The 27704-nt window shown below is 40.8% G+C and overlaps 1 protein-coding gene across 1 annotated transcript in view; it reads left to right on the top strand.

Moving 5' to 3' along the window:
* LOC103801526 (glycogen synthase kinase-3 beta) overlaps nucleotides 1-27704 on the top strand; it is a gene marked incomplete at its 5' end in the record, with an annotated part of 91837 nt that overhangs the window by 53419 nt on the left and 10714 nt on the right. Inside the window, 3 exons of the mRNA XM_009073942.1 lie at nucleotides 77-174; nucleotides 11744-11839; nucleotides 24386-24572. Coding sequence (XP_009072190.1) covers nucleotides 77-174; nucleotides 11744-11839; nucleotides 24386-24572 — 381 coding nt within the window. The remainder of the gene's footprint in view (nucleotides 1-76; nucleotides 175-11743; nucleotides 11840-24385; nucleotides 24573-27704) is intronic.

The following is a 27704-nucleotide window of genomic DNA, read 5'->3' as shown; positions in this document are numbered from 1 at the left end:
TATATATATATATATATATATCCCAATATGTATCTCTTACTGATACCTTTCCTGTCCTCCACTTTTCCCTTTTTAGATGTGTGGTCAGCAGGCTGTGTATTGGCTGAACTGTTACTAGGACAACCGATCTTTCCAGGTGACAGTGGTGTGGATCAGTTGGTGGAAATAATCAAGGTATGGAATTTTAAGTGTTGTTTTGACTGCATTATTCCTTGGGAGTCAGCATGAAAACATGCATTGTTACACACTTGTGAACATGTATCTATATATTCTGTCACCATTATACAGGTTTTGCATGTAAGTGGTGTTTGTAAACACTTCTCATACTTTTTTGAGAACCCTATGATCTATATTTGCTCCTCTTGCAGTCATACGTAATGATGTATAATCTTTTAAATATCTAAGGTCTTTCTCCCTCTTAAAGGATTGCACTTCCATTGTACTTGGAAAAAGTGCTTACATACTGAGCCAGTACTTATTCATGTATGATTTTCATTCTTTAAGAATCTGGCTCTTTTTCCTTTGTTGCACACAATTAGTACTTGGCTTTGAAAATAGTGTTACTAAATTCCTTGTGCCAGATTCTTCACATAGGTAGTTGCCTTCTCTCCCTTCCTTCCTTCTAGCTCTTTGAGGTGAAAGGTGAGAAAAGGCACTTGTTTTTGCAGATAGAGAGTCAGGAAAGGCAGGGCAAAAGTACTTTCCACCTGAAGAGTCTTGTTTTTCAAGGTGAAAGACGTAATGCTTCAGAATACCTAACATTTATGTATCACTTACGTCCAAGCACATCTTGATCGATTTTATTTGGAAAGCTGTGAATATTCTGTGGCTCTCAGAGGTATGGAAGAATATAGTTCATAGATTAAAAGACTGGTATCTGACTTCCTGCACCCTCATCTACCCTGCCTGCTTCAACTTCTTTGATGAAGGGTATCTGACTTCCTGCACCCTCATCTAGCCTGCTTGCTTCAACTTCTTTGATGCAAGAAACAAGATTTATAGGGAGAGCAGTATATTTTTATATATAAAAAATGCGTAAGAGCAGTATATTTTTATATATAAAAAAATTTGTGTTTTTTATAGTCTATACTATGCACATAACAAGATAGCGTTATCACAGAGGATGTGTGCACATGCTTTTCAGCTTTATTGATTTCATCACAAGGGGACTGTATTAAGAGAATTTCCTCCTTGAATTTGCCACTTCACTGCTACCTTGATGTATATATTTGTGTGGCATGCATGTGAAAAACTCCTCAGAACCAAAATGTGTGAGTGAAAGAATAGAACTTTCTTTCCTGTTTGTGTCTGTTACTCACTGGAAGAGTGGCTGGTGTCTTTGTCCCTGTCCTAACAGAGTGTCTGACACCAAGCAACACTGTGTGGTCATTCTCCTCCGTGGAGGCCATGGGTTGGTGAGGCTCAGTGGGGTGTGCTCTCACCTTTCAAGGCTCTCACCACATCACCTTCAGGTTTTGACCATGTAAACCTAGCTCTTGTTACAGTGGGTTTCTGTCTGTCCCGCTGGAAATCCTTCAGTCAATACCTTTCCTCTGAAGGCTCCCTGTCTTGCACCCCCTTCTCCTGTTACTTTCTTCATTTCTTCTCACTGCCTTTCTGCCCAGTGTATTTCAGACTCAGTTTATCCATGTTGGGCCAGTTTACATAGGAAACACAGGTGAAAAACTATAGTTGCTATCTGAAGTAAAGCTGATGATGGCCCACGTGATGGGTTTTTTCCTTTTGGGGAGTGTCTTGGAGCAGTGCTCTTTGTCTACACTGCTTTTGTGAGATGTGAAGTGGTCCCTATGAACACTTCAGGTGACCCAAGTTCCTCAGGAGTTTGTGCAATAGTATGTGGTGTTTGCCTTCTGACATTTTTGAAAAGTCCTGGTTTGTTTCTTGATTAATGTCTGCAATCCTGAGAAACCGCATCTCATCATTTTTTTGTAAATAGAAACTGTTTATATCATGGTGACTGTCCCTGGCTCGATCAGAAATCAGTGCTCTGCCCTGTCATTGCTTTGATTTTCACAATGTAAAATAATCAGGAGATAGATGTTCTCTTATCATCGATATGCTTTGCCAGGCAGAGATTTATGGTTTAGTTGGAAGTTTGCTAGAAGCTGTTAGCATCAGCTGGTTGTTTGCAGTTCTACTGCTACTGAAGAAAACATCTGTGAGCTAATAATTTCATAGCACATATGAAACTGTTGTACTGATTCTTTGTGTACACTTCAGTTGTATTGAAACAGAGGAGTACTTCAATAAAATTGCTGATAGCCTATGTACCATCTGTGGTGGTAAGTTTTATTGACTAACTCATAGTACTGACAATATACAAGTCTGGCAAACTAATTGTGTTTTTCAAGACAGCTGAAGGAGTATCCAGTGTAAAAGATACTTCAGTAAATTATAGGTTGAGATTATGATTTTTACCCCTGCAGAAACAAACTTTTTAATCATTTCTTTAAATGTAGTCAGGGGGATATGTAACGACACCTGAGTTGGGTGGGGATTTTGTCATCTTTGTTATCTCTGTAGACACTACAGAGTGAAGTGAAACAAATGTAGGGATAACAGTAAACCTGGTCTCTCCAATTGAAAAGGTACAGTACTGGGACAGTATGTTTTAGGGGAGTCTGAGAGAAGAAATGCTGTTAATCTTACAGCAGTAATCACAAAAAGGTGTGTTTCCTGGATTTTTTAGGAAGTATAATGAAAAATATGAACCCAAATGGGTGAGTGCCATACATGTTTTTCTGCCAGTGTGTTAGTGAAGCAGCATATATTCTGAAGGCAATGCTGGGAGAGAGCTGAGTGCAAACTCCAGAAGTCGGATGTTTTTCAGTGCCCTTATCTACCAAATCTTCTGTTGTGAAGTTTTGTATAAACTGTTCAGAAAAGCCCTAGCAGAAGGTGAAGGTGAGAATTCAGAGAGAGTTATAACTGAGAATATTGCATTCAAAATCAGCAGCTGTAAGAAATTGCCTAGGAACGTGCATGAACTGGGCAGCGAGGTACTTCCCTTGTACTGCCATACTCACAAGTATTTCTCATAGTGAGAGTAGAGGGAGAACAGCATGTTTACCTCAAATTTCAAGTATTTTTTCCTCACCTTTTGAAAAAGAGGAAAAGCTAGAAAGTGAGGTCCTCAATTTTCAAGTCTGCCAGCTGTCAGCAGGGATCCGTCCAAGCTACTGTGTATCCCTTAAAAATGACCAGTAATCAAATTGAGCATATTTGGTTTTGAAATCTGCGAAGAAGACATGAAACATTCTGTGCTTCTGCACTTCCAGAATGAGGCTTAAATTCAACTTAGATATGAAAGGTTGCCATAAAAGAAGCAACGAGTGTGAGTTTGGGTTTTGCAGCCTCAATACAGTTGAAGACATATGCAGTTCTGCAGCATAAGAGTTACCAGAAATGTTAAATCTTGGGCACAATATGTAAAATGTTAGGATGCATAAGATTTCCTTTGGAGTAGGGTTCATTAAAAAAAATTTGACAGATGGTGTCCACCTCTTCCATTTGCTGCCATAGAATGCTAGTATTTAAAGCTCTCATTGTAACACAGACTTACTTGAATGCTAGCTGGTTGTGGGAGAGGCAGAGCTGTGGGATCTGCCAGTTGTAGAGCAGCAGTGAACTTGGTAGAAGGTTGCAGTCTGGGACCTGTGAGCCCCTGTTTGATTATCTTGGAGTCATGCTTTTCAGATAGCTTCATTGGAACTGTGTGCCTGAAACTTAGGGGCAGGGGAACTGAAGTCTTTTTAACTCCCAGAAAGGGCCATTGTAAAAAAAAAATTCATCGACACATTTGGAAGTGCAGCTGACTTTCATCCCTTGAATTTACTTGATTCCACTGCGAGAGGTCAGCTTAGAAACTTTACTGCTGGTTCATATTGATTCAAGATGACTGAGTCACAGTCACCCTTGTGGCATTTTTGAGCCCAGATAAATTTTTCAGTTGTCTCTTTAGTTGCTTACTCAGCTTTGATTATTCAGAGTTCATTTCACAACACAGCAAGTGGATGCTACACCTGGGTATGAAGGTTTTTGGATTAGACTGGATAATGACTTTAGAATGCCATCACATTAAACTAATCATAGTATCATAGGATGTTAAGGGGTTGGAATGGATCTTAGATATCATCTAGTCCCAACCCCCACTGCCCTGGGCAGGGACACCTCCCACTATACCAGGTTGCTCAAGGCCCCATCCAACCTGATCTTGAACACTGCCAGGGTTAAGGCACCCATAGCCTCCCTGGAAACCTGTGCCAGTGTCCTGCTTTCTCATGCAGTTCTTGATGGCATCCCCACAGTGGCTGTGTTCATGAAAACAGAATTTCTGTGCTATGTCACTTGGCACAGTCTGTCCTTCCTGCAGTCTGTGTGCCCAGCATCCTCAGTCCCTTGTTGCATCAGAAGCAGTTTTGGCTTTTGTCAGATTTTGGTCCACTTTCATCAGTCTTCATGTAGTTTCATTTCAAGCAGTCTTGCAAGATCTTTTCCATCCAGTTGCACCTGGAGTTTCTCCAGGCCTATTGCATGTTTGCAAACTGCACTGAAAAACTGTGCCCCTCTAGAACCACAGCATCATGCTCATGTCTCTTTCTTTTAAGCATCTTCCTCTCGTTCCTACTTCTTTAAATATGGTCTTTCCAGGTGTTCTCAGTCTGGCTGGGGGAGAGAGCTCTTTGACCACTTACCCCTAACAAAATAATATTTGGTATGTGGAAATGCTGTCTTGGAGCTCCATCTGAAGAAATCATTTAACCCAAGTACATTCTTCTCTCCTGTAATAGTGCAAGTATTCAAGAAGTCATGTGGTGTGGGTTTTTTTTCAAATTTTGATCTTAAATGGTGACTCTTCTTCCTTATTTTTAGCTCTTGCTTGCTATTCCTAGTGTTAGGTTGTCTATTGGTGGGGAATATCTCAAGTGGGTAACCCAATATACTCATTAAAATTCATGCCCCTGCTGGCTTTCGGGTGGCATGTCCTTGAGAAATGTGCTCAGTTTCTGCAGCAGGCACAGCGGCAGTGTGGATTTCATCAGCGGTTGCGTAAAGAAATTATGCACAAGTAAACACTACCCCCCAGAGCAGTCATACAGTTCTGTACCTGGTGGATTCTCCCAGCAGCCCATGGAGGTTGCATTTGCCACATCAGGCTTCACAGTTTGCCTTAATTTATTTCGTGGGGTTTTTGGGTTCTTTTTTGTGGGGGAGAGATTGGTTTGTTGGTTTGGTTTGGTTTGGTTTGGGTTTTTTTGAGATGCCATCATGGCAAACTTCTTCATAAATCTCCAGCTTGCAGTGCAGCAGTGGTGTCTGCAGGACTGCCATGCTCCCTGTGAAAGCTTGGGAGTTTGAGGATACTCCTGGGCCCTCCCACCCACCCAGGCTCTACAGCACCCCAGAACCATCAAGGTAAAACTGGCCAGGATATTGCCCTCCAGACTAAAACATCTTCAAGTACAGTTCTTGCACAGAATGGTTGCTCTTTATTCCCCTTGCTTAAAGTGAATCTCAGAAGTGAAATGGGTTTGTTTCTAAGATAATTATCTTCTGAAAGTTTCTGTTTAGTACCTTCCACCTACTCCACTCAAAAGCCAAAAAAAAAGAAAGATTTCTGTCAGAAGAATGAAGAAGCTATAATTGTCTGAGCAGCCCTGGGACATGGGGATCTGCCAATCTGCTTTGTGTTTTCTTTATAGGAAATATTTTTTCCATATGCTGCTATTTAGAGTATGAGATATGAATCAACTAACTTGTGAAAAGTGCAGAAAAGGAGCTGGGGATGAGGGTGGGGGAGGGATGTTTGTTTGGTTTGGGTTTTTTGGTTCCTGCTGCACTGTGTGATTATTCTTTGCAGCAAAACTGGCATTTCATGGTAATTTAGGAGGAAATAATAAAATATTCTTCCCATAGTTCTATGGGTAAGGGAGAGCAAGGGGGGAAAAGTGTATGAGAAAACAAGCTCAATAGTATCAGGAATCCTCTTCATGTGTAACTTTTTGGGCTCTTGACAGGTTTTACTGAGCATAATGCTAAGTATAGACTGCAATTATAATATATGGCTCATACTCAAATGTCAAGGTACTATTTTGGGCTCAGTTTTTGAAATAAAGTAAATCCAGTTGCAGTAGTTAATGGGGAGAGAGGAGCCATCTCTTCTGGGAGAACAAGCAGTAGGAGAGTGTGTTTCGTTTTATTGGATGTGGTCCTGTGCTGACAGCCTGTCTGCATCCAGCAGGGGCTTTTACATGGGTGTTCTGTCCTCTGCCCTAAGGCAAGTCTCCTGGCGTTTTTTTTCCCTGATGTCCCCTCACATCACCACTTGGCTGTTCTTGTGCCTCATGTAATTCATCACTTCCAGTGCTTGCAGGAAGGCAGTGTAAAAAAGTTGATGAGCAATTATATTCATGTCAGTGGTGACAATGGGTTTCTTCCTATTCCTGATGTATAGCTCCTCTCGTGTTTATGAATAGAAGAAATCTCTACATTTAGTTGGCTTTCACTGTTTGACAAGAGTGTTTTTGAAAGAAAGTGTATATAAAATGGATGAGTTCATTTTACATTCTACCACAGACCTCTTGAAGTATTATTCCAGGCTGACCCATGTTTACTGCTTGAGATGCCTCTACAGTGAGTTTTTTAAATAACTATCTGACACACCTCTTGCAACTTTCTTAAGAGGTGCAGTCATGTTTGCAGGACTATTAAATATGCCATCTGGTAAGCCACAAACACCAGACTTTTAGGACACATTTCTTCATAAAGTTGCACATTTTTCCCAGGGAAGATCACTGTACCACTGCAGCCGTGGCTTTCTAGAGGTTTCTGATTTAAATAGCCACCACCTTCCCCTCTCTAGTTCAGTCATTGCCAGCCAGAGCTTCTGAACCCTTGGTGTCCCTGCACCTCTGATTGCTACATTTTGGCAAAGGTTTAGCAGTAACAGTGGTTGTTGTATGGGGCCTTTATTCCACTGGGATTAGTTGAAACCCTTGCGGTTTCCTTTTCCTGTGGTGTTGCAACAACGTGGGTTTGGTCATAAATGACTCAGTGCAGTTTTGCATGTTGAAGCCAGGTGTGGACAGCTGCTGGCCTGGTACTGGGGTCTAACTGAGGTGTCTTTTGGAGCTGAGTATCATCTACCTTTTTGTCCTATGAAAATTTGATTGCAAGAACATAAAATGAAGATCTGTGTGCTATCTGTAATCAAGCATGGGGCTTATATCAAGTTCATAAATCTCTCTCCTCCTTGTTCGGTGAGGGTGACAGAGCTGTGAGCCTGTAGCTTTTCTTTAATTGCAGATCCTCCTTGTTCGGTGAGGGTGACAGAGTTGTAAGCCTGTAGCTTTTCTTTAATTGCAGGAGACACATACCACTGGCCTACCTTCACATACTTTGATCATGGAACAAAAATTCTTTGGGGAGCTTCATTAATTACAGATTAATGTCAAAAGAAAATCTTGACAGAAAATATTGTGAAGCCAGTTGTGTTCAGTTTTTGTCCTAGGAGAACCAGAGCAGTGTCTGTCTTCTCAGCAAGTGTATTTTTTAGTTAATCTTGGTAGATGATGTTACTGTATTTAAGAGATGATGATGACAATTGGAAATGAAAAGCAAGACTAGTTGACCTGTTGTCTTCACTCGCAGGGAGGTGCCTTGTAGACTCCCTCTGCCTCATTAATTTGAAAGTTTGATCTTCATTCCAGTTACAGTTGATTCCATTTTTATTATTACACTACTTAATTTGCTTCTCTTGGGTTTTTTTAAGTACCAAATAAAAAAATCGAACTTTTTCCTTGTCAATATTACTTTCTATAAGTCTCCTACTTAATTTGCTTCTCTTGGGTTTTTGAAAGTACCAAATAAAAAAATCAAACTTTTTCCTTGACAATATTACTTTCTATAAGTCTTCCCAAAAAGTGAAATAGTCTGTTACTCTGCATTGACCTGAATAATTCAGTATTGGACCCTGTTTTAAAAAAGTGAAATAGTCTGTTACTCTGCACTGACCTGAATAATTCAGTATGGGACCCTGTTTTTCTTAAAAGCTCTCTGACGTTTGCAAGATCATGGCAGATCTTACCAGTGGACAGAAATATATGAAGGGAAGGTGCAAGAAAGAGAGAGGCAGCCTCTTTCTGCCATCCCATGGCAGGACAAGAAGAATGGTCACAAATTATCAATCTGATCCCAAACAATCAAATAGTTTTTACTGTGAGGGTGGTCAAACACTGGAACATGTTACCCAGAGAGGTTATGGAGTCTCCTTGCTTGGAGGTACTCAGAACTCATCTAGACATGGCCTTGGGCAACCAGCTCTAACCAGTGCTGCTTGTGCAGGGCAGTTGGAGCAGATGACCTCCAGATGTCCTTTACAACCTCAGCCATTCTATGATTTTGTGAAAACTTTCTCCAAGGAACATCTGCTCCGTAGTATTTTCAGAGTTGGTATAGCAAGAGCAGCTGTTTCACGGAGTAATTCTGCCAAAAATGTGTGAAATAATTTCTGCTTCTTCTTTCCATTTCAAACAGTGCAGTCACATGTATGACTTTTTAAAAGAAGAGGTTTACTTAATTTTTGTAACAGCTTAAATGGTTGCTGTTACTCACCGAGGTACCGTGAAGGTATTCCTAACACACTGAAAACTTGGTGTGAATCAGTGAGGTACAATTTCAAAATCATGTAGCAAACTGTTGTTGTGTTGGGGGCTGAGGATAAATCTACTGCAGGACCTCCTTGAGATATGTCAAATACTGGTTGATCTCACTCTTCTGGATTGCGATTTGAATTTGACACAGTCTTTAATTCTGTTCTTCTATCTGCTTTCCATTTCATTTTTTGCTTGGTTTTTGAGCTTGTGTGTGGGTTTTCCCCTTAATCTGCTTTTGGTACAAGTTGGAAGCTCAATCTGGTTTTACATTCTAGAGGGAACAAAGTAAATACACTGAGTAGCGAATATAAGTCACTTTTCCTTTTGTACAGTTATTTCATGTGTCAGAGGCTGCTATGTAACTGAAAGGCCAGGTGATCCCTTCCTTCAGCTAGTGTGATCCTTCTTCAGTACCTTCTTTTCTAAGCATTTGTGCATCCTTAAGTGTTGTTATTTATGCTTGAGCTTAGGAGTTGCTCTCTCCCATCATCTGGAGTTACAGCTGTGTTTTTAAGTGAAGTGTATGAATAGAGATTGCCCATGGATTCTTCCATGAAATTGCCCTTGCCTATCTAATCTGAATTCTCTCTGATGCTATAGGCAGTCTTTAAATATACTTGCACTGTGTAGGCTTCTGTTCTGAGCAGCCTTGGCAACTGAGACAGTTTGATGAATTTTGGCTATATTAAAAATAAATCTACTCTTTGCCTCTTCTTAGGAAAGCTATTAAAGGAATTTTTTGAGAAGAAGGGTAAAGAAGGTAAACATGCTTTTTAAAGAGTCCTGTCTGTACTGGGGAGGCCTGAAAATTTAGCTTTTGGAAATGGTGAGAGGGCAACAGAATTTGCCCATGATTTTTCAGGAAGCTAATTCAAGTACTAAAATCTTCCAAGGTTTTAAAAAATGCTTTTATCCTGAATTGGGATTAAAGAAATACTTGCAGATGAAATCCCCTTCTCTTTTAGAACTAGAAAGCTTTGAGAGTGATGGTCATCAAAGCTTTGAGAGCACCAGCATCCTGGCAGGGCTGGCAGCTGGGTGGCTGATGCTCTGGTAGGTGCCAGACAGAAAACCAGCAGGGAAAGGGCACGTTTTCCTGTCAGGTCTTTTTTCCTTTGAAAGTTGAGCAAAATGTATGGAATCTTGCAAACACCCTCTTTTTTTATCACCTGTGCAAAACCAGCTTTTTCAGACACACACAGAAAAAAAATATTCTGTTAGTTCTGGGAATAAACCTTGGCTTTTAGAGTGGTTGGGGTTTAAACCCTGGGGAGCAGTGGGACGTACAAAACATGATGGTTTGTTTTTGTACAAGCTGTCAAATTTCTTATCCAAGAATCAGCTGTCTGAACAAGGTGCAGGGTTTATTTCCTCTGCTGTTGCTCTTTGTTTAAAAGGTTGCTTTGTGGGTAGGATTTTAGTTTGTGTCCTGCTGCTCGTATTTTCAATAGCAGAGATATTAAGTTCCTTTCATACTACCTGATGATAGTTTCTCTGTTGCACAAATTACTCAAACAGCAATTTCTTGGTTCTTTTTACCATTTTCCCCCCAAAAAGAAGAGTGCATTTTTGTAATTTCCACTCTTCTAATAGAATGAAAATGTACACAGATGGCAGAATTTGTAACCAAGTATTTCTGCATTAAGCAGTAAGGTAGAACTCTAACATCATGTTGTAGATCATTTGTTACCTGATGGTGTCAGTGGAGCATGATGAGATGAGGTGATAACATTATGCTAATCTGTATGGTGAGAGATTTGTCACGCGGTCAGATTTGCGTGGCTGCTGGTTTCCTATAGGAAGAGGGACCTGAGCTCAGCACAGCTGAGCAACTCCTGCCTTCTGCCATCTCCTCTTCTCTCTGCAGAGCAGAAAGATGCCCAGCAACTGGGTGCAAGCAGAAAACAACAGGATTTCTTGAACATACTTGGCAGCTTTTATATATAGGTAGAAGACTTATATAGGTAGAAGGCTCTGTCACACTTAGGGCTAACTGAACAGAATGCACTATTTCCATATCATCCGGCTTATTCCCTCGAGGGATTTCTGAAATCCCTTCAAAATCTATCCACCCCTACAAAGAGAGATGCCATTGTTTGTTATTTCTCATACAGCTAGTAATTTGCATCTAGAAATAGCATTGTGCACGTTCTAGGACTGAGGAATACAACTTGGTGAAAGGGAACCAGGAGTGGTGTGCCCTTTAGAGGCTTCCAGGTTAGATTTAAACTAAGACTGAGGTGGGGAATCACCACCCAAACCTACACAGTTCAGGGGGTGAGGAGTAGGGAACCTGTCTGGCTCCGCTCAGCGGTAACTGTCTGATCTTTTAAGCCTGTCAGAGGGTTGTTGTTCATGACTTGTAAAATGCAGTCTGTGTTACTGATCCTTCATCAGCCCTATGCAGTAAACTGCAATCCCTGGGTGTGTTTAGTAGTACTGTTTTATAGCAATCTGATTAAAGTCAACTCTTCCCCACTGAAATATCACAAAGTATGAGAAAGATGGTTGGATTTTGTGAGTTAACTGTAGAAGAGAATTTAATTTTTGGCCCTGGGCTTGGAGCATGAACAGAATTCCTAGCAAGAGGCTACTGAAGTTGGAGCAAGGGCCACAAAGATGATTAAGGGGCTGGAACATCTGTCATATGAGGAGAGATTGCGAGAGCTGGCACTGCTCAGCCTGAAGCAGAAAAGGCTCAGGGGGGTCTCATCAGTGTGTGTATAAAAGACCTTGTGAGAGGGAATGAATTTGAAACCACCAGGCTCTTCTCAGTGGTAAAACACATGAAACTTAATTGAATGCAAGAAAACGCTAGCTGAACACAGTCTTGGGGCAACCTGCTTCATCTGATCTGGCCTGAGCAAGGGAGGTGGATCAGAAGCAAAAGGGACCTCCTCCCGGGAGCAAAAGTTTTGTTGTTTCTCTCTCAAGACTGTATTAACTTACTAGTTCCACAGCTTGACTTCAGTTGCCTCAGTGTTTGATAGGTTATACTTCAGTCCTCATTGCCATACTAATATGAAGCATATCTAAACCATTTGTGTTTTTTCCTCTCTCCTGTCTAGGTTCTGGGAACGCCTACAAGGGAGCAAATTAGAGAAATGAATCCAAACTATACTGAATTCAAATTTCCTCAGATTAAGGCACATCCATGGACTAAGGTGAGTCTATATGATCTGAATAATAAAGACGTGGGCTGAATGTAAAAATTCAAGAAGTTCAGTGATTTGGTGGCTTTCAGTCTAAACTGGGTGCCTTTAACTAAGCTGGGGACCTGTTAGCTTCTGATACAGCTAAGGAGAAGAAGGTATTGAAGCAGTGCACTGTAATATCTGTTGTTCTGGAGTTTTTGAGGTTGCCTGTAGGAGAGTTGTTTTTTGTTTTGTTTTGAACAATGGTGTGTGTATTTGTAGCAGATTGCAATATATCTACATCCTGTCATGCTCTAAATTGATACGCACAAAAGTCACATACAAGTGGGAAAGTGTTCCAGTGATGTGTGACACTTTTGTAATGCTCTTGCACAGTGTGGTGAGGGCTAACAGTTGCTTTCTTAACTGCTTCTCTCATAGATAATATTCTGTTTTGCTTGGAGTTACTTCTTAAGGTTTCTTGTCATGTAGCTTTCACGGGGAGACAGCATTGCCATCCATGCAGGCAGTATTATAATGTCAGTGATCAAAGAGGAAACTGCTAGCATTGAAACAAATACACTGCTACACAATTAATTGGTCTTCCACTTATCAGGGAATGATGAGTATCTGACTTGGGACAGAATAACAATCATTTAGTTAGCCTCTTGGGTATGGAAGAAGTTAAGTATTGAGTGTTAAACTATTCAAGCTTGGGTAGTTAACTTCTTCTTTTTGCTGCATGAGAAATGTCTGATATAGTCACAGTGTATTTTCATTGTATCTCAACACTCAGGTTTCCTTCTGCTAAGGAAGTAGTGTCTGTGTGTGGAAGGGTTGCATTCCTAGCTGAGCACATGTCCAGGTTGGACGAAATGCTCTGTGGTGGTAGAAACTTTGAATAAACTAACTAGAGCTATCGATAGCAGGCCGTGTACCTCATAGGTACATGCCAGGGCAGGTACTACATATCACTATTTTTGTGTTCGATTTTCCAGTGAGTTATATACCACTTGAGTTATCCTTTTCCCCACTGACCTAACTCTGCATTTCCATATCAGAGCTGCTTTGTGGGTTGGTTAAGTGATGTATAATAGTATGGGAGGTCAGTAGATCCAGCAAGGCTTTTTAATACCTTTTGTTAACAAGGAAAAGAATTAGGGCAGATGAAGTCTCTGGGAGTAGTCTCTCCAGTTTTGATTGCATCATGGTGAAAGTCACAAGGGTAAGTCCAAAAACCTTGCAGCACTGAATATTAGGGCTGCATCTGAACTGCTGCATTGAAGCTGTTTGGGTTAGGGGGGTTTAAATTAATATGCCATGGAGTAGAAGTGCAGAGATGTACTGCAGGAAATGGAGTTAAGCATCTGAGCTAGCTATGCAACTCATCTTATGCCTGAATAGTCTTAAGAATCATCTCTGTGCACTTGGTGGTCTGTTAGACCACAACAGAGATCTTTTGGCAAATGGAAGCTTCATGAAACACCTGAGAATGGTTCTTCAGTTGTTGTAAAGGACTACAAGTGAAAATACGTCAATTGCAAAGAACTGAAAGCTTGCCTGAAGATCAAACCTGCATTCTCCACTAGGGCACAATTAATTTTGGAGAGCTGTGCTTGCAGTATAGCTTCTCATTCTCAAGTCATTCTGCAGACAACTCCTTCTGATGTCATCTGAGTGTAGAATTGTATTTAAACCAGTTTATTGCAATTGGGTTATGTGAGACTTCATTTATGAGTTCTGTACTTATTGTACAAATGCTAAATTAACAAAACAGATTATCCAGCATGGTGTCGATAATGATGCTTATCTTCTCGGTGTATTATTTATAAAGATCCTTTCTTTCAACATTTTGGGCATGTTGAGCTGTGATAGATTTAAGTAGTAATATTATGTAGAATTGGTCTTCCTTACCCAGCTGTATTGGTATAACATCCAATGACATATCGGTGGGTATATGCAATTCTCTTGGAGCTTCTGTGTCTTAGAGTCGAAAAGCACGTGAGAAAAACTTCTTCAGACCTCTGGCTTGGAAAGAAAAGGAATGACTGAAGAAGTGAAAGTGCAAATGTTGTTTGTTTTGTATTTTTTGGTTTTTTGTTATAACTATGTATGTAACTAAAGTGTACAGGTAGTTACCAACAGGTCTTGAACTGTAAGTTCAAGTTTCAAAAACACAAATCCTTGCCATCTAAGCTAAAGAATTACTGAAGATTACAATAGATAGAAGGTTGTTGTTTTTGTGGAGTAGTTATGACCACAGGACTCAGCAGGCGGAAGTTAAAGATGGTTTTTGTGTGGAAGAGCTCCCAGGCAGCGAGTTTTCAGCATGTTTGAGAGAGAATTACTGAGAATATAGTCACTTCCTGCTATAAGCTCTTTGATTCAAAAGCATTCACCTTTTTGTTTTGTGGTGTTTAATACAACATGGATGTTTGTTTAAGCCTGAAGGGTTTGTAGGTCCAACTTGCAGTTAATTTCATGCAGTGGAGATGCCCAGTGCATGTTTTCAGGCCAATAATCTGTACAAAAGTAAGGTCTGTGGTTCGCTCTTGTTTTCAGGGAACTTTCTTGGTCTATAAAAGTGTGTGTAGATGGAAATCAATAATTTTCTTTGGAAGCTGTAGTATTTATAGGTTGCATCTGAAATTCTGCATTGCTGACTTCTGTTGGGTGTATCTGGTTCTGATCTGCTCTCTTAGGTATTTCTGGCAGGCATGGATATGTTACTTTCCTACTTGCTGTTGCTGTGATGGTGTAATCTCCTACATTTGGTGTTACCTGATAGATGAAGAAGAATGGTGGCTGGTCATGTAGCAGAAATATGTTCAGAGTTTTTTTAAAGAGGTGGAGAAATTGTTGAAGACTGAATACAGATAAGTCCATGACAGAATATTGTTACTCAGATTCATTCAGTTTCAGGCTGAAATTGGAATTTTGAGCACAAGTTCTATGGAAATTTGGAGTCTACCTTCATAGACATATCTTTGACTTTTCAGTACAAATGGATCGGTATCATTCAAATACAGTATTGATATTCCATGTGATGTAGTAGTATGAAGAAACAGATCTCAAATTAAGAAGGGTCTTTCTTCATAGATTGAGAAAAGTCAAGCTAACGTTTTAAAATATTTTTCAATGCTGCAGCAATAATAGGAGTTTGCGGTACTAACAGTTCTCAGACTGGTTTTGCAATCTGTTGACAATTTGAGATTGAAGTATTTTTGTGAAGATTGAAGTACTTTTGTAATTTAAGAGCTGTAATCTCTTGTTATAAAACATAGAGACCCTCTTGCCTCCAGTAGAGTTCCATGTTGGCCAAGCATGTATGTGGTTTTATACCAGTTTACATGCATGAGGCAGATGATGATGGGAGTTCAGTGTGTCCCTGGTTAGCAAAAAAAACAGAGAATCTGATTTTTCCAGGAATCTTTCAAACTGTTCTTTCAAAACAGGACTTCCCTCTTCTTCTTCTGGCACCCCACCCCTAGACCCCCAGCCTCAAAAGGAGGTATCTGGGACATTTTGGTTCTTTGATGGATGGGTCTTCTTCAGAATATCACTTGTGTTGAATTTAGTAATGTAGCTGTTCATTTCATCCAAACCTCCCTTTATTTTGATTTTGTATAGAACATTTTGTATTCATGGAGGTACATGCTACTGCTTGCCTGCCTTGGTCTGTGAACTAAGTAGCATCATGTTACAGGAGAAGCAACGTTTTGCAGGGGTGCAAATGTCTTTTGACTGACTGGTAACAGTCAGAAAAAAAGGCTTTTAGACACACAATCATGTCTTCAGGTATATCTTGAGTCAGTAAACCTGTCCATTTTTTCCAGTGGTATCAGATCATCAAATAAGTTACTACCTTTTCTTGGAGGTTTTGTTGCTATTGTTTTTACTGCGTCAGAACTTGCTTTTGTGTCTTTTAGCCACCTCAACTCCCTGAGCCTTCTTTCTCCTTGAAAGTGCAGTCTGATTGCCGCTGCTAGTCTTTATACTTGTTTCTCTTCTTCTGACTAAGCTTTGTCTATACCATATAACTGTTTGGCTAGAAAGCTATGGGGAAAACCTGGGATCAAGTGTAAGACTGTAAATCAGAGGGCTACTGAAATCCTGCTTTGGCGATTAGCTTTCTCTGGAGCTTTCAGCCCTTTTGTAGCAGGGCAGGGACAGTGGGACAGCTGATGGAAGGTCTAATCACAAGCTTTGCTTACCATGGCCCTATTACAGCTGGCCTTTGACCTAGCATTACTCAGAAGCTACCTTGGGGTGATAAAAACCAAAGACAGGGCTGTGACTATTTCCAGAAATAAGTAAAATGTTCATCTATGGCAGCCCACCTTTCCCCTTTTATCCAGCTAGTAAAGGATCTCGTTTGAGTAAGATTGTAGTAAGTGTAATATAATTATGTAGTTCAGGCCTCTTCTGCAAGAGGGAAATTACTTGCTTGGGGTTTTTTTTTCCACCCATGGATACTGCCAGATGTTTGCAGGTATACTGGCAGTATAGTGAAATACATATATTTACTGTAAGTGTGCCCATGATTTGTTATGACAGAACAATACAACAGGTTGTAACAGCAAAGGCTGTTTTCTTTGCTCAGATCATAGGCTCTGCTTTGTCTCTGTTGTATAGATGTGGAAGCAGCTTCCACTGCTGGCAGGTCTTGGAAATGGACAGTGTGTCTCTAGTGTGCTGTTCTTTGGTGGCCTTTGTTTCTCCTGTTCTTAAGACACTTGCAGGTGATTGAAACATGCAGGCAATTTTTTAGATATACTTTTGGTGAGATAAATTCAAGTGTACTCAAGAGAACAGCTTCATTCACAATCCCCAAATCTATAGCTAGCTGGTGTCTGAATAATAATTTTCAAGTCAATGTTGGGATAAAACAAGACAGGAGTCATTTGTCTAACAGTGGTAGAGAGAAAAACTGTTAAGTATAGATTGGTTTCGAGCATCTCTGCTCTTCTGCTGTGCGCTCCTCACTACATGAGGACTTTTCCCTGCAGCACTTTGCCTTCACAATAAAGTTGCAGGAGTTTAGGGCTGAGTCCCTCCCAACTTTGTAAGCACTTCCTTTTCTTTTTTCTTTTATTTTCATTATTTATACTGTTCGGAGTGATTTTCTGTCTGTGTCTTCAAGCCAAATGATTGCACCAGAGGAAAACAGTGTCTAAGATGAAACTTCACACTCTAGCTCATCCCTTCTGGCACTTTTCCAAAGTAATTGGCCACTTCTGGCTGCAGCTGAAGTTGTGCAGGACCACACTTGGTTGTATTATAGAGTAGCTTTGGATATTGACTTTAGGATCCCTATTTCTGCCTGTATTATGGAATAATTTCTACTAATAGTATAAAATACTTGTCAGATGTTTTAGTCTCAGTATCCTCTTGTGTGTGTGTGTGTTCTTTGTACATGTTTTACCATATATTTGTGCTTGTTTGTAGCAGATACTCCTGTTATCTTCTGCACGCTCTGGGACTGGGATGTATAGAGAGAGTCTGGTCTCTCATGAGCATGTTTTTTTCCACCCTCCAGGATCCCTTTCATGTCGTCATCCTGTCCTACTCCTGCTCTCCTTGTTCTTGTCTAGTTTTTAGGCAGATTGTTTTGCTTGCAATGTTTCCAAAGTGACTGCTTGTACTGTCGATTCAAGGAAGAATACCAAACAGTAAATTCGATAAAAAAGCTAAAAATGCAAACTCTTCTTCGTGAGATTGGGGTCTGATCTTTTGTAGAGGTACAGAAGTACACTGGAGATGTTTCTTTAGCTGGAGTTTCATAATTTGCATTAAGTTCATCATGGAGCAGGGTCAGTTCTCTACCTCCCACCTGCATATTCCTGCTATGTTTTATGGTGTTGCATAGTAGCAAAAAACTCTTGAATAACACAGATGTTTAAGATTTGGATCTCTTTTCTTTACCTGATTGACCACTCAGCCCAAACTGCAAGTCCAGGGACCAGGGTAGACATGCATGACCAGAAGGGCAGAACTGTCTTTTCCAACATGATCTGGAGGTGATTTGTGCCTGTTGAGAAACCATGCCCTGACCTCTTTGTAAAGAGTACAGTTCTGTTTTTCACTTGGTGTGTAATGAGAGCAAAGAGTGAAAACAGCTCTGCTGGAGACTAACTTAGATGAAAAAAAACCCAGGTTTTTCTTGCAAGTTCATGCTTGCCAGATCCTTTTGTGGTAGCAATAATTTTTGACAGTGTAAATGTCTTATCTCCATCTAGAGCATGAGAAAAGCAGCCAGGTTTGCCAGGTAGTAAATTTACCCTGCCTCTGCCCAATTTGTATGCAGTAAAGAAAGTACTGCTTAACAATAAAGGAGTGAGCACTAATGTAACATTCAGAAATTATTTGCATTAGTGCAACTCTGGAACTCAAATGCTAAGTTGAACGTGTCTTCTGCAATGTACCATCTGTTTAGCCATCCCATTGCAACACATCTGTCTAGGCTGTTCATAGCAGCTGTCCCATCGAGGCTGAGAGCAGTCCAAGAGGTGTATTTTTTGGAGTTCTCTGAGAAGAAAGAAAGCAGTTTTGTTCTGCTTAGCTTTGTTGCTTTCCTTTAGAGCTTGGTAGAAGCAGAGCACATGCACTGGGTAATAAACGCTAGCTCGCTCTGTCTCTACCAGGTCCTCAATGGAAGGAGCCCAGTAACAAGTGTGTGGTCTCAACAAGAAGTAGCTTCAGAGACAGGTTCCTGGTCCTGTTCCCAGTTCTGTGTTGGCTCATTTGTAAGCCACTTAACCCTTCTGTCTTTATTTCATTTTCCCCCATCTAAGTGCCATCTGACAGGGATTCTTGGCTAATAAGGCATTTACTATTTCCGAGCTGGTTTTTAGAAAAAATGTAGGGGGATTTAATCAGAGAAGGAAGTTGAGAGGCTTTTATATATTTTATATAATTTCTAACACAAGCACCACTTTTGTGGACCTTTTTTTTTAAACCTTTGTTTGTGTCATTTGAGTTTTATGCACTTCAAAATAGCCAAATGGCATATTTCAGAAATCCCATTCTGAAATTCTCAGGCTTCTGGGACAAGCCAGTCCCAGGGGCAGAGCTTCAGATGCAGCTTTGGGGGTTTTTGTGTCAGGTAGAGCTCAGTGCATACATTGCCATCTTGAGTGTGTCTTTTCCCTCTCCTTTTGTGTAAGTGAATGAGTCATGTTTATCATACGCCTTATTGTGTTAAATTTGCATGATCGAAATACCTCTCCATGTTGTAAGGTTGTAGTAATCACACTGTGTGACTGAATTTTTTAAAAAGTTGGTTTGAGGGTTGTGTTCTACATCTGATGACTTCACTTGTAAACAGTACAAGCTTTTGGTTGAAGGGAGGAGCTTTCTCTCTTACCTAATGTTCATGTGCCATAAAAAATGTGCTTACAAACTGAAAGAAGATGTGCACAGACTTTCAGCCTTGAATCGGTGGTGTGGGTGGTTCTTGGCAAAGCCTATGGGTCTAAAGCTAGTGAGGAAATTTTTATCCATGGTGTCACAAACTTGATGCGTTAGCAACAGATGTCATTTTCGTAAGCCTCTGCTCTCTTAGGGAGCACAGCATGAGGGCAGTATTCACAATCTGCATGCAGAACGCACAGCGGATGATGGCATGAAATCATGTCTTCGGATACACACTGGCTAGAAGAGCACCTTGGTGTCACATTGTGCAGCTGTGGCTTTGGGGCTTAATTAGACCAAGATGACGGCGCTCCGTGTTGTGCATGGGAAGTTTGTTTGAAGAATGTCAATGAATTGAAAGTCAGAGCAACCATTCTGTTAAAACAATACTTAGCTCTTGCCCCATGTGGTTTTATTTGAGAGCTGAATGCTGATGTGAGTGAAGTGAAATAGGAGAATTCTGTGCTTTCCATCCTTTTTCTTTCGTCTTTCCATGCGTGCAAAAAAAATATATGATTCAGAAAGGACATGAACTCCACTACACTGGTAGGAACTCTTTCAGATTACTAGGATAAAATATGACCACTCTGCTAGCGCACAAAGACTTCATCTAAATTGAAATCACTTGGGGATGAGAATCACATAGTGCACCAGGGGCATTTAAACCCTGGCAGTAGTTTTGAAATGTTGAAGGACGTGGTAGTTCCAGAAAAAAATAAGGGGAAGTAACATAAAAAACCCTCGCATTGATAGCAGTGCAACTTAAAAAGGAGAGAGGAGTGTCTGGCCTTGCTGACTAGCTCTTACAGTCTGTCGGTGTTTGAGCATCACCAGCATGCCTGAACAAAGAAAGAACTTGCACTGGTCCCTCAGCTTTTTGGTGAGGTATAGATTTATTGGGATCTGAAAGGGGGAGGGAAAAACCTACAAAAGCACCAAAAGCTGTGGCTTTGGATGAGTCAGCATTTCCATTTGACATGATCATTCAGAGATTTTTGTAACTCATCCAAAAAAAAAAAAAAGCCCCAAACAAACAAAAAACCAGCAACCTGGGTCTCAGCCTGAAATTCATTTGCTGTGCAGAAACAAGAGGTTTTGAGTTATGCAAGTGCAAATTTTCCTTGAAGAATATTGTATGTAAAGCCTTTTTTTTGCATTTGTTTATCTCCAAAACAGGTTCATTTTTTAAAATGAAAACTTGAGCCTTCGGTCCCTCCTGTGGACAAATAGCCTTACACAAGGTCTTGTTTCATTTTAGAAAAATGAATTGCTGCGCCGGTGGGGTAGTATTTGATTGCTTTAAAAGTTCCTGTCAGTGTTTTAGTTTTGTTTTGGTTTTTTTGGTTGTTTTTTTTTTCTTTTGTTTGTGGACTTGCTGTGCCTTTTGCCCGGCCGTATTTAGTCTGCATACTAAATGTTAGTCCGCCCAAACACTTTACTTTGTGCACTTAGCTTTTTTCCTATTTTGTTTTCCTTTCTCCTTTATTCTTTCTTTTTTTTTCCTTTTTTTTCTTTTGCTTTCACCCAGATGTACTTTAGACAGAGACAGACTTTGCTCCGATGGGCCGGATTTTAGTCCGTGCACTAAATTTTAGTCCGCAGACTAAAAATAATCCGCGGATTATTTACTAAATTGATTCCCTCACTGAGAACTACAGAGACTTTTAAACTCCTGCTGAGATGTACGTGCAAGGGGCTTCATGGCTCACAAGTCTCACTGTCTGTCCATCCTCCCTCCCCTTCCCACCACGGAGCATTGGCCTTGGCGTCGTTGCCCCGTGGCATGGAAGTGCTGGCGTGCTCATCGCCGTGGGTGGCAGCCGCTCGTGTAGTTCTCCGTGGGTGAATTTGGGCAGCTTTCCCGGTGGAACTGTGTTGAATGGGAAGAACTAAAAGACAGCAGAGGGTTTTGCTTTTATTTCTTAGGGAGATATTCAAAAGGGAGGCGGGAGGGGACAAATTGAGGGGGAAAAAAAATTTCTTAAGTAACGGGGGCGACGGGTATGAGGGGGAATAAACCCACACTAGAGAGAAATTCAGTCCATACCCGCACTCCTGAGGTGGTACGTCCAGTTCCTGAAGAATCCTAAAGAGATAACACCAGCAAACCAAATCCAGTGGCGGGGGAAGTCAATCCAAAATGGAGAATAATCCGCGGCGGCCTGAGGTACTCATAGCACACACAAATTAAAAGTATCCAAATTTAAAGTACGGATCTCGGATTTTTACCTTGTCTTCAGCACAAATTATAAATTGCTAGGGATTTGGGTTTTTTTGAAAAATGAACCAAACAAAACCACCCAAAAGTTTACATTGTGTGTCTGAGACAGATTTACGAGTGGGATGCGCCTTTGGAGACAAACTAATCTGGCCACATGGTTCTGTGAACATTTATATCCAGGACCGAGGACTGAAAATTCTTTATGATGGGAATTTCAATTACCCTTTTAGTTCAAGTTAGAGTTTTGATTTCAAGTTTTTTTATTTTTTAGTAAATGCACTGGCATTGGAACATAAATTTCATATAGAAATGTTTCTATACTATGCCTCACCATTGCACAATCGATTTTTTGGCATACACTGTGGTGAAGTTGGACTTGCTGCTATGGAGACTGATGTTTAAAGTTTCTAATTGTATAAACATTTACTATGTCCCCCACACCATGGATTTCTTATAATATTGGCTATATTTTTCCTTGCTGGACTATTCTCTTTTGGATTGACTCCCCCTGTTTGGATTATTTCACTGCATTATCATCTTTAGGACTCGTCAGGAACAGGACATTTCACCTCAGGAGTACGGGTATGTACTTAAACATTTTTTCAAATTACTAGGCCTAGCCTTAAAAAAAAAAAAAGGGAGAGAAATGCTGGAAGTGGAATATTTGAGTTCAAACCACATCCTTGAGGCAGCAGCCAGGTGAATGTTGTAACACAAGGTGATAGAGATGAGATGGGCACAGACCTGCAACTTGTTTCATGTGTTAGTTGCAGAGGAAGGCCACGTGAGGCCTTCTAGTACATACGTATTTATTTAAAATTTTTTTCCCCTTCCTGGTTTGAAACAGTTAGGGCAGACTTTGGGAACTGCCTACCCCAAGTGACTAATTCCAGATCCAAAGGCAGGCCAAGCAGTTCTCAACGGGGTTTAGGAAACATGTTAGGGTTTCAAGGACTTGAAAACAAGAAGTCAGAGAGTGGACTAGCAAGTGCTCCTTTTACAGATGTCAGATTTGTGACTGTCTGCCTACTAATTTGCTCAATATAAGGGCTTGTCATCTTCACCTTAAGGAAAAAAAAAGGCTTTCTTTTTCAAATCTCTATCGTAGCTGATATGTGAGCTGTACTGAGGGAAAAAACACAGCTAAGAGTGAAGTACTTAAGTTTCAAGCTGTGATAAATCACACTTGTTAAAATATCACTGCAAAGGTGATAGTGGGTGGTAGTTTTACCTCAAGTTAAACACAAAGCAGCTTCACTTCTGTGGGTTTTACCTCAAGACATACTTATTTGTCCTACTTAAAAAGGGTAAGGGGGGAAAAAAAAGTGTTAGACAGTCTTAGATTTCATTGTGGTCAGGCTGTGACTTGGGAGTGATAGTTGCATCCACTGTGCACTGTGGCAGCAGTCCGAGCTCCGCAGGCAGCGAGCGCAAAGCAGCTCCTGCTGCCCCTTCACGTGACCATGCACTGATGGCATGGTGGTCAGCAGAGGTTCTCTGCCAGCAGTGTTAAGCTGAAGCCTTTCTTTTTGTCATTATAGGCCTCGTGTGAAAACTTTTTCAGTTTGTTTTTCAAAAGCCTGGTAGTAGGAATTAAGTCAGCTCTTCCTGTACTGACCCCTTGACTTTCCAAGTCAGGATTCCTTGCCACACAAGTTAGTTAGTCCAGCATGCACTGCAGCAATCCTAGGTGCTGCTGACCCAGCTGGGCATCAAAATTTCAGTGCCTGCAGAATTTGGCATTTGTGTTTGATTCTCATTCAAGAGAGCATATATGTCTGGTTTAAAACCTACTAAAGGAGTGCCCGTGCAAGTTCCTCATCTGCGATTAACTAGCATGTCATGCGCTGATTTTTTTTTTTATTTTTTTAGGTTGGTTTTTTGGGGTTTTTTTCCTTTTGCTCCTTGGTGCTGTGTGGCTTGAGTTCACCTGCACTGGTGCAAAGGCATTCTGGATTACCTCAATTTTTACCAAAAATGCTGGCCTCAGAACTTAATACTTGCGCCCACCCCACTGCCTTTTCCCCAGGCTGTGTATCACCTGCAGCATACTGAGAGACAAATGCTTGAGGAGGCCATCCAGGTCACACATGATTATCTCCTATTTTGCTTATGTTGTAATGAGAAAGGAGGATGGGAGTGTGATTAGCAGTGGGTAGAACCATTCTTAGACATTTATAACAAAGCTGCAGTGAAGAACTCTGTTTTGTAATCACTCAAGGTAAATAATCTGTTAAGAGTAAAATAGTTGGTTCTCTTGACGCAATTTTCAGCTGTCCTTTCAAATACCAAATGTGCAGGAATTATCCCAGTAAATTTATGGGAATGACTTGCCAGAATAAGGTCGCAGAAGGAGTAACTTGCAAATTGGAGCTAGACATTTCCTGCACCCCACCCGTGCTTTCCTTGTTGTTCTCCAAAGTTGAACAGCAGCCTCCATAGCAACAATCTGACCTGCCTGCCTGCAAAAAGTCAATGTTAGTAAGACTTCATTCACTAGCCAGAAAAACCCCAACCCAAAACCGCAGCAGGGCCTTAGGAAATTTTTATCTTCAGTGAATCCTGCTCATTTGAACCCTCCTCCCCACCTTCACTCCACCCCATATGCATGGCTGGTAGCACCTGTGTGTGTTTATCATGATTTTTTGAATGAGTTTCCCCTTCATTCTCCAAGTTGTTTTTCTGAGTGCGCTCTCATGAAGTCTCTTGCTGGCATTGCACCTTCACTCCAGTGCAAGAAGTTGCAATTAACCCTTTCTCAACCCCAGGAACTGGATTTTCCCATACTTACTGCAGGACTTTGATTAACACAAGCCCCAAGTTTGTTCCAGCTTGCTGGGCAGCGAGAGGTTTAATTGCTCTGACTTGCTTCTGGTCAGCAAAGGAAAAGAAACATACCCAGACAACCCGTTTCTCCTTGCTTGTCTTCTTGTTGTTCGCAGGTCTTCCGGCCCCGCACTCCCCCAGAAGCGATCGCGCTATGTAGCCGTCTGTTGGAGTACACCCCCACTGCCCGCCTGACTCCCCTGGAGGCCTGTGCGCACTCTTTCTTCGATGAACTACGGGACCCAAACGTCAAGTTACCAAATGGGCGAGAGAAACCTGCACTCTTCAATTTCACCACTCAAGGTAGCCCGAGAGCGTTGAAGGATCCCTTCTTTGGGAAGAAGCTCTGGGATAAAATGTTTGTCGTAATGCTAGTGTTACTCCCTTGAAACTAAAAATCTCCCAGCGGGACAAAGGTTATTAAGCAGTTGCATAACCAGCTGTCCATTTCAAAAAGAGAGGAAAGGGACTTGGAGTTGCAGGATTTTCAGGTGTCTGGTACCTTCAATTCAAATTTTGTGCCAAGGGTTGTTATTACTGGATTGCATCAAGGATTACATTTGCAGTTCGGTTTCTGCAACCCAGCTGATGGTTTTGTGTGAAATACCACAGTCAATGGGCCATGGAGGTTAGATTATCATTTGGAGATGCTTCTTCCTACCTGAAACACCTTAGCTAGTAGTAATGCATGTTAGGTTGGCAGGGAGGTTTGTAGTGTTGCTGCTCATTTTGGTTCTGGATGCAGGAGAAACACAGAGGCTTTGGTGTCCAGATTTTGTATGCTGTACAGTTCATCTAGCATTACATTGACTTAGGAGTTTAGAAACTGTAAAAATGATGGACAATAACCTTTTTATTTGAAGTCGGACTAGTATCAAATTTTCGTACCATTCAATTTTTTTTACACAGAAGGCAGAAAAGTAAAACTGATATCCCCCTCATAATTGTTTTACCTGCCAAGACAGAGAATGAGAAGTATGGCATACAAATATGCTAGTAATGAATTCTGGAGCACTCTGTTGTTATTTTTTAAGTGATTAGCTGCCAGTTCTCACCCTGTGAGCAAGAGTCGGGTTTTTTTGAAAGTCTAAAACACCTTTTGGCTCAGTTAGCATCAGTATCATATTTCAAACCCTGTAGGGCGTGCAGTGCCCCTCCGGCAAAACTTGAAACAGAGCCCTCTCCTTCAACATGTGGAGCCCTTTTATTTGCTAAAAAACAAGTGGGTCTGGGGGAGAGGGCCAAAAGGCTTTGCATTTGCACAAAGTAGTATTTTAAGCTGCCTGGAAATACACTTTTAACTTGCTTTGAGTGACTGCCTTGCAGAAGGTGATGTATTGAATATACTAAAACATTTCTGAAGCATAAACACATGAAAGTGTTCCAGTAAATAGCTTCTGCTTCCAGGTCACTGTCCTCTGTGCTGGTTTCTGCATCTGTTGTTGGAAATTTAGGAGTTATGTTACAAGTCCTTCCTTGTTACAGTATTTCCTTTCTAGGGCCATCTTCAGTAGCTAAAACAGTTTTGATCGCTGTATCTTAATACAGCTTCACCCCTGTCCTTGAAAGTATTTATTAATTGTTTCATAATGACTAGGACTGAAGATCGGACCTATCTACTACATGAAAACAAGGATTTTAAAAAGGATGGAAAGCTCTATATTGAGTCTGTTTAAAAATCCTTTGAGGAAAAGCAGGCACGTATTTTGGGTATGTGTCCCTGGTTCCCCTCAGGCAGAGTGGAAACTGCTGGGTAAGCCACACAGCAAATTTAAAGCTCCCTTATGCCATCCTAAAGAGTTGATATGCTGTCCCCTTGTGCAGTGACTCGTGGGTATCGTAAGAGAAAACAGTTCCTGTGGAACAATTTCTTTAAGATAAAAAAGGAAGTCTCTGTCATCAACAGGTGTCAGTTTTACTATCCGTAAAGGGAAGGCAGGACAGAGCCTGGTCATTAATGCATTGCCAGATAAGCACCGTTGCAGGCAACCAACCAAACCCAAAAAAAAATAACTAGTTATTTTTAAACACAAAAACACTTCACTTAGCACAATGATTTTAAGAGCTTTGTAATTATTAAATGTGCAGCAGTGAGTCTTGTGTGGCAGCAGTCCTGACTCAAGATGCACAAGAAACCTTTGCAGTCCTTGTTCTTTAGCCAGACTGTGCAAGATCCTGTCAGATTGGCTGGTCCAGAGCAGAAATCCCAACTGAGAAACAGAGCAGATCATTGCTCACATCATCAGATGATGATTCACCTCAGGTCATCTGTGGTAATTTAAAAAGTAATGAATGACATCCTTTTGTTTAAAACGGCTTTTGTTTTCAACAGGCAATATAAGTTTTAGAAGTGTTTTATTTGGCTCTATCCAGTTGCCTGCAGCTTGTGAAGTAGGAGGTAGCTGCAGAAAGCTTGAAGGCAAAATTGTTAGGAATAACAACATTACAACCAGTAATGCATTGGATTGATTTTTTTCAGAAACAAATTAAGCATCGTACCAAATCAGCTGATGTGGACACTGATGCTGCTCAGATAGAGTCTAGAAAAAAAGCAGTGAGAGTATATGAAAGATAAAGATCATGGTCTTTGACCACCAGCTGTAGTTTTGTGGCATGTAGGTGCTTACATGGTCATCCTGGTCGTTCTTAATGTCTTGCCTGTAAGTTTCTCTTCATTTAAACGAATGTTATATGCTAATTGGGTTTTGAAAAAATTATTTTAGCCAAGGAAGTATCTCCACTAGCCACAGAGCTGCAGTTCAGTGGCTGTTAGACCTGTGAGACAGAAAGCAATTTTTCTCTTATAAGCTGAATTTTCAAGCAGTCTGTGAAATTACTGCCATTCCTAAACTTATAGTGACATGTCAGTGGTCATGCTGGGTCACACATGTTAATGTCACTCCATGTTGGCCATTAAAGACTGTAAAATTCTTCCTGTGATTCAGCACTTAGGAATGGTTTTCATGGTTTTCAATGACAGTGGCTTGAAGTGGGAGAGTGTTTTTTCTTTGCTTGTTGAATGACCTTGGCTTGTGGCCTTTAAGAAATTTATTTTATAGATAGATAATAGAAAGTTTGTTATTGTGACAAAATGCGTTAAAAAGAACAATTTTTCCAGGGATTTCTTGAAGTGTTGATGTCTCAAGTATAATGATACTGAAAAAGAACACTGCGCTGTTTCCCAACACCAGGCATTTCCTTGTGTTTGGGGAATGAAGATGATCTGTGGCTTGTGGCCTTTAAGAAATTTATTTTATAGATAGATAATAGAAAGTTTGTTATTGTGACAAAATGCGTTAAAAAGAACAATTTTTCCAGGGATTTCTTGAAGTGTTGATGTCTCAAGTATAATGATACTGAAAAAGAACACTGCGCTGTTTCCCAACACCAGGCATTTCCTTGTGTTTGGGGAATGAAGATGATCTGCTAATAAAA

The sequence above is a fragment of the Acanthisitta chloris genome, unplaced genomic scaffold (assembly GCF_000695815.1).
Source record: "Acanthisitta chloris isolate BGI_N310 unplaced genomic scaffold, ASM69581v1 scaffold10904, whole genome shotgun sequence".
Taxonomy (NCBI): Eukaryota; Metazoa; Chordata; class Aves; order Passeriformes; family Acanthisittidae; genus Acanthisitta; species Acanthisitta chloris.
This window is presented reverse-complemented; position numbering and strand designations above follow the sequence as displayed.